This window comes from Humulus lupulus, chromosome 6, assembly GCF_963169125.1.
Source record: "Humulus lupulus chromosome 6, drHumLupu1.1, whole genome shotgun sequence".
NCBI classification, from domain to species: domain Eukaryota; kingdom Viridiplantae; phylum Streptophyta; class Magnoliopsida; order Rosales; family Cannabaceae; genus Humulus; species Humulus lupulus.
This window is the reverse complement of record NC_084798.1, coordinates 31,413,551-31,420,400: the sequence shown is the minus strand read 5'-3', so window position 1 is coordinate 31,420,400 and position 6,850 is coordinate 31,413,551. Positions and strand designations below refer to the sequence as shown.

The 6,850-nt window shown below is 28.4% G+C and overlaps 1 protein-coding gene across 1 annotated transcript; it reads left to right on the top strand.

The window, feature by feature from the left end:
- Nucleotides 1–577: 577 nt before the first annotated feature.
- LOC133782009 (protein ZINC INDUCED FACILITATOR 1-like) lies at nucleotides 578–6,072 on the top strand. The gene is made up of 17 exons (XM_062221148.1): nucleotides 578–1,039; nucleotides 1,303–1,343; nucleotides 1,460–1,520; nucleotides 1,623–1,725; nucleotides 1,831–1,933; nucleotides 2,053–2,106; nucleotides 2,189–2,251; nucleotides 2,333–2,382; nucleotides 2,471–2,546; nucleotides 3,105–3,323; nucleotides 3,403–3,490; nucleotides 3,576–3,661; nucleotides 3,800–3,907; nucleotides 4,356–4,400; nucleotides 4,516–4,604; nucleotides 5,039–5,082; nucleotides 5,930–6,072. Exons 1-17 carry the CDS (start codon nucleotides 886–888, stop codon nucleotides 6,016–6,018), a joined length of 1,473 nt encoding a protein of 490 aa, XP_062077132.1. The 5' UTR covers nucleotides 578–885; the 3' UTR covers nucleotides 6,019–6,072.
- The last annotated feature ends 778 nt before the right edge of the window (nucleotides 6,073–6,850 follow it).

Below are 6,850 nucleotides of genomic sequence, written 5' to 3'. Positions count from 1 at the left end.
AAACAAACCATTTAATTTGGATTATTCTTGATGAGATTATTCTGGACAAAAGAAATGCTAAAGAAACTCTCTTTCTTACTTGACAAATCAATAAAATCTATATGTCAAGCATTGTCATGGGAAAGTGTGAAATAGAGAAATAGAGTTTCTTTAGTTTTTTTCGATTGAAAATACTAAAAAAATTTATAGTATTTTACCTTTTTTGCACTCTATCATTAGACAAAAAAGTAATGATACTATATAGGGAAGGTGGTAATTTAGTTTAGTTAATTATATTTATTAAAAGTTGGAATTATTATTTTAAAAAATAGTACCATACAAATGTGTAATATTTTGGATGTATATATATTATTACTCATTAGATAAATGACATTGTTAAAATATTTTATATATTATAGGTTTTCATAAATAATCAATAAATTTATTTGTCGTACAAATTAGTTTCCTTCGCACAATTTGACTTTGCCACTAACTATAGCAGTTAAATTTTTCCATGGACTATTCTAGATCTTCTAGTTTTTTTTTTTTCGTAGAAATATCTAGTGTTACTTACAATATTAATTCAACTACAATTTTATATAAATATATATAATTCAATTGTCATACATAAAACCAATAAAAATGTGCATGTTGTTGACAATTTCGTCAGATGTTGTAATATTAATACTACAAATGGTGTACTCTAACTGCGTGGCTGGTGGCACACCCCAAAATATAGGTCCGTCCTAGCCTTTAAGTAGTTTTATTTAGGTGTATAATTATTATTTTGTAGCATTCACATGGCTACATATGGTGCATAAATGTGTGCATAATTGAGTCTTGTCTCTTATGAAACCATATAAATAAACAAGTCTCTCTCTGTCTATTTTCATCTGTAATAAAAAGATGGCTGAGAATAGAGAAGTGCTGCTGAAGCAGGATGAGAGAGTTTACTATGATGAGAAGTGCCCAGGTTGCAAGATTGATAAACTCAAACAATCCAATCCAAATATTCCTTTCAAGCATTTGTTCTATGTTTTCATTGTTGCCCTTGTTGCAGGTACTACTACTATGCTACCTTTACTTATTTGTCTGTACATAAAAGCGAGTTTTTTGGTTTCTCTTATATATTAGAGTTGAAGAGCCAATCATTGATGTGTCTTTTGGATCAGTTTTCACATTATTCAGTTCATTAACGCTAAGTTTGATAAGTGTATCTTTCTTTTGATTATCTACAATTGTGTACCTGGGTAGGCTGGTTATAAATAATATAATGCTCTATCTTTGTTTCTTTTTGTTTATATTTTTGGTTAAACTTTGCAGACTTGCCGATTGCAACTCTTTTCCCTTTCATGTATTTCATGGTGAGTATGTGTTTTGGTAAATCCAATAAATTATACAAGTGCTTAATTCTTATTTTTTAACCATATCACTCATGCTTCATCGGACTCATACAGTTTATATTAAAAACTTTCTGCAGGTAAGGGATTTTCATATTGCAAAAAGGGAAGAGGATATCGGTTACTATGCTGGTGCTATTGGTGAGCTTATGTTATGACTATTATGGCATTATTATTTTTTTCTTACTTATTTAAAAAACTATCCAAGATTATAGTTCTTATGGTATCTTTCATCTCTTGTAGGAGCTTCATTTATGTGTGGAAGATTTTTGACTTCTTTATTTTGGGGAATGATAGCTGATCGATATGGTCGTAAACCTGTGATCATCTTTGGCACAATTGCTGTGTTAGTCTAACTCTCATTTATTATGTTATTGGTACATAAAAATTCAAGATAGAGTTTCTCACTTCTCTCCCTTATATTTATTTATGTCCATGATGATTATCTCAGGTTAATCTTCAACACACTTTTTGGACTCAGTACAAACTTCTGGATGGCAGTTTCTATGAGATTTCTCCAAGGATGTTTGTGTGGTAATCTTGGTGCTGTGAAGGTATAAAACCCATCTAACTTTTTATAAAACATATTCTTTGATGACATTGATGGATCATTTTTGCACAAATGCACTTAGATAGGCTACTTGTGTTAAATTTCTTTTCTTTTCATTTCTAGGCATATGCTTCAGAAATTTGCCGGAAAGAATATCAAGCTTTGGGAATGTCAATAGTAAGAACCTTTGTTCTCTTGTGTTTAAATTTCTCCCTCACCACATTTGGTATGTGATATAAAAAAAGAGTAAATTTCTCAGATTAGCACAGCCTGGGGAATTGCATTAGTCATAGGTCCAGCTCTTGGAGGTTTCCTTGCACAGGTATACTTGTTGTCACACTTATGTAACATATCATGTGATTATTATTATTACTATTATTAATGAGTTTGTACAAATATGTAGCCAGCAGAGAAGTTCCCAGATGTGTTTTCTAAGGAATCTCTGTTTGGGAGGTAATTAAAATAATTTATGTATTTTAGATCTAATTTTATTACTTTCGTTCATGTATATAATTTGAAACTTATAAAAATGATTTGATAGGTTTCCCTACTTCTTACCTTGCTTGTTCATATCAATCATTGCACTGGTGATAACTATTCTATGCTTTTGGCTTCCGGTATGTTCATGACTCTATTTTTATTTTTTATTTTTTTTATTATTATCACACTACATCATCTCTAAAAATACTACAACATGGTATAGTGTTATGAAATATTTCCTTGATTACATTTGTGACAATTTCATACTGCAAACGGAAAAGGGAATTTGTTTGGATTACTTTGGTAAAAGACCCATATCATATTGTGATCTTTTAGCTCTAACTATAAGAGTGTGCTTTAGATGTTGTTTGATCTGTATCGTAAAAAACTATGATGATCTTGGTGGTAATAATTTTTTATAGATGGAGTTTCTCATGCTTTAAGCTGCTTTGGTAACTCTGACTTGTACAATTGAACTTGTGATGATTTACTTTTATAGTGAAAGCTATTTCCGGCTCCATCTAAAGTAAAACATATTGGGCAGTACTTGGTCCACCACAAACTATTTAAATGGAGAAATAAAACTGAACTTAATTTGACATTCAATACTTTTTGTAACATGATATCTTTCACGTTTGTTATGTTTTAATCTTTATTGACAACATTACAGGCTAACAACTTGCATGTGATTTTAGGAAACACTTCACTTTCATAGTAAAAATGATGAAGAGGAGCATGAGAAACTTTGTGATCGATTAGAGGCGAGCACGTATGGATCTGATCTAAATTCAAACTCGCAAGAGTGTGAAGATGACTGTCAAACTCCTCAACAAAGTCTTTACAAGAACTGGCCTCTAATGTCATCTATTATTGTATATTGTGTTTTCCAACTCCATGACATGGCTTATGCAGAGGTAAGTAAAATTTCCTCCATTCACTTCAGTCAACATTTCTCTTTTTTAACATTTCAATGATTTTTTTTATTGGTTCTAGATTTTTCCATTATGGGCTGTTAGTCCTAAGAAGCTTGGGGGATTAAGCTACTCAAGTTCCCAAGTTGGTGAAGCTCTTTCAATTTCAGGTACATTACTAGAAAACATATAAAGTACTAAAGTACACTCATCACCAACATAATTGGTATCTGATTTCCTTTCATGGTGCCCTAGGCATGGGTATGCTTCTCTTTCAGTTATTTGTATACCCGCCATTGGAGAAAAAGTGTGGATTTTTAAAGCTGACTCAAATCGGAGCGGTATGTCTTTAGCATTTTTCATCTCTTTTAAAATGTTCAACACACTTGTGTTATGTTATGGAATTTATTTTAATGTCTTATGTATCACTTAGAACCTTTCTGCTTAAGACTTATGTTTGTGTTTGGTTTCTTGTGAAGGTTGTTACAATAGCATTGCTATTAACTTACCCTTTTATGGCCAACCTATGTGGCCTAACGCTCACTCTAGTGATTGATTATGCATCTGTGATGAAGAACATAGTGTCTGTAAGTGTTCTTATCCATAGTAACAAGTTCTATTTATGGTTCTATTCCTGATATTGTGATTTTACTTTCTTATGGGGACTTGTTATCTATGTTGTGTACATTTGTTATGGATTGACGTGTAATCACGAGAAAAATAGAAAACAAACAATGTATATAATGGAGGACTTGGTTAGACTCATCTAATTTCATCTCAAAATTAATTGGCAATAAATTTAGTAATCCATAGACTTTAAGTGCATTAATACTTTCACAACTATATATCGATGTCTCAGTTTCAAATTTGAGACATTTTAGTTATTTGTATCATGAATATTCCATATGTTTCACACCATTAAAAAATAAAAATTTATGTCCACTGCATAGGTCTGCACACTTTTAATTTTGCCAATAGTACTTGTATATGATAATATCATATATAATATTTTTTTATTGTTTAATACACTCTCAGGTATCCATTGCTACAGGATTGTTTCTACTACAAAACAGAGCTGTGGTAATTTTTTTTGGTTTTATATACTATGTATGAAAAGTGTTTGATTCAACCAATATGACCATTGTCGGTAACTTTTTTATTTTGGTTAATTTCTATTTGACATGGGTGAATAAAGAGCCAAAAACAAAGAGGAGCTGCAAATGGAATATCTATGGCAGGCATGTCACTATTCAAAGCTGCTGGTCCAGCTGGTGGAGGCTCATTGTAAGTATTTTCTCTTAATAAATTTTGTTAATTTTCTTAACTGTCATTTTGTATGAGAATTCTAAGTTGTTTATGTTTTTAATCATTTCTACCATTTATATCATTAATTTAGCTTATGGTAATGGTAGGAAGCAAGTAGTATAATTAACTAGAGAATCATTAACTGAACATTTGAGAGTATAATACTATTGTTACTTCATATTTTCCATATATTTTAATACTTTTAAACAAAATCTGACTTTGACTGAAAACTTAGATGAAAAGTTGACCCTACTAATAAATGCAAAATAATTGAGAAATTAGTAATTTATTAAATATCAAAATTTTAAAGATCAAGTTTCTGATTTTTGTGGGGATTGAAATAGCCATAAATTAATCACGCTCGTACATGAACCTCTCTACTTACTCTTGTGATCTTTTGGCTTTATTCGCAGATTTTCTTGGGCAATGAGTCGTCGGCATGCATCCTTTCTCCCTGGTATACCATACAACATAAATGCCCTTTATTATTATTATTATAATTATTATTTGATAAAGATATATTTTGACTTTATCATATTTATATCCCCACCACGCCACACCACATATATTATACCATTTATAGAATATTATTTTTATACGACCAATATGTGTGCTTCTAAAATTAGTTTTGTTTCTATATACTATTTTTGTATATATAAAAAAAAGAGTATTACTCAATGTATGTCTAGTGTCCATTATTTCAAAAGTGATATATAATTATTGGTATAATTTAATATCGAGTTTTATATATTTTAATTTAACAAGTATTATGAGACATGTTAATCAATTATAGAGTATCACTTTATGTAGTGTTGTGCAGCTTAAGCTGTCAAATAACAATACTCATATAAAAATAAATATTGCTAAGAACTACACACCACGGGATATAACTATTAGTGTAATATAATATCGAGTCTCACATATTTTAATTTAAAATATAATATATGAGACATAATACTATTAATACAAATTTAGTTTATATCATAATTCTAGTTTGAATTTAGACCTACCCAACTAGTAAATACTCAAATAATCCTACTCTTTTTATAACATTCACTTGATTAAGTGTGCAAATTAAACATAAGTTTAAGTTTGAATATAGATCTAAGCTACTCTAATACATGAAGAACCAAATTAGTAACTAGGAAGACAGTCTAGTCTATAATTAAGACTCTCTCCATATAAATATATATATACATATTTATGCTAGTACTATTTCAAACATTGTTTATATAGTACATACTTTTGATTTTGTTGTCATGTGGTTGTATATTCTTATAGGTTTTTTCATTGGATATGTGCAGGTGTTCATATGGTTTTCTTCATTCTAAATGTGATTGAATTTATTGCTTTAATGATGACCTTCAAACCTTTTCTAGAAGTTTCTAAGTGACAAGTAATTGCGGATGGTCAGCTTATAAAAGATATATCTATAAGTAATTGTTGATATCTAATTGCTAGAACTGCTGTGTAAGTTTTGATTGGAGATCGTCTACCAATATGTACATTTGCATACACACAAAAATAATACTAACTTTTTGATACCTCTTCTATATAATATGAGTATAGATTATAGAAATTTTTTGTTTTAATAGTTTATATTTTTTTAATTTTAACAAAATATTTTTATATATAATAAAACATTTTTATATTTAATGGTATATTGTAAATATTATTTAAATCAAAATAAATAAATAAACAAATTAAAATACGATATTTTATAATGACAATAATTTAAAAATAATAAAACCATATGTTTTATAACTTAAATAAAATTTAATTAAACTTAAACTTAAACTTCAAATATTAAAACAATATCATATTAAACATATAACATAATATAATCTACTATCAACTATAAATAAATATTTAAAAAAAAAACTAGCAACAAACTTAAATTTAAAATCCATATATTATATTAAATATATAATATATAATTTCTTGTTGTCACTGTCAAATTCAAAAACTACAACAAACATAAATTTTAAAAAAATAAATAATTAATTAATTAAAATAGGATATTTGTAAGATATTTTATGATAATTTAAATAATTAAATCATATTTATTTAAAAATAATAAAATCATACATATCATTTTTTTATCTTATAAATTTGTGTGATAATTTATTAAAAATCAAGTGATTGGAGCTATTTTTCATCATCAAATTTACTAGAGGACATTGCGAGATACATTAAAAACTAAAAATAGTTTATGCGTGTATACT

What these genes read in the sequence shown, in the direction of transcription:
- LOC133782009 (XM_062221148.1), top strand. Translation starts at nt 886, where the DNA reads ATGGCTGAGAATAGAGAAGTGCTGCTGAAGCAGGATGAGAGAGTTTAC. An exon ending in TTCTATGCTTTTGGCTTCCG is followed by an intron (nt 2,547 to 3,104) that starts GTATGTTCATGA and finishes ATGTGATTTTAG; the next exon opens with GAAACACTTCACTTTCATAG. An exon ending in TACTACAAAACAGAGCTGTG is followed by an intron (nt 4,401 to 4,515) that starts GTAATTTTTTTT and finishes GGGTGAATAAAG; the next exon opens with AGCCAAAAACAAAGAGGAGC.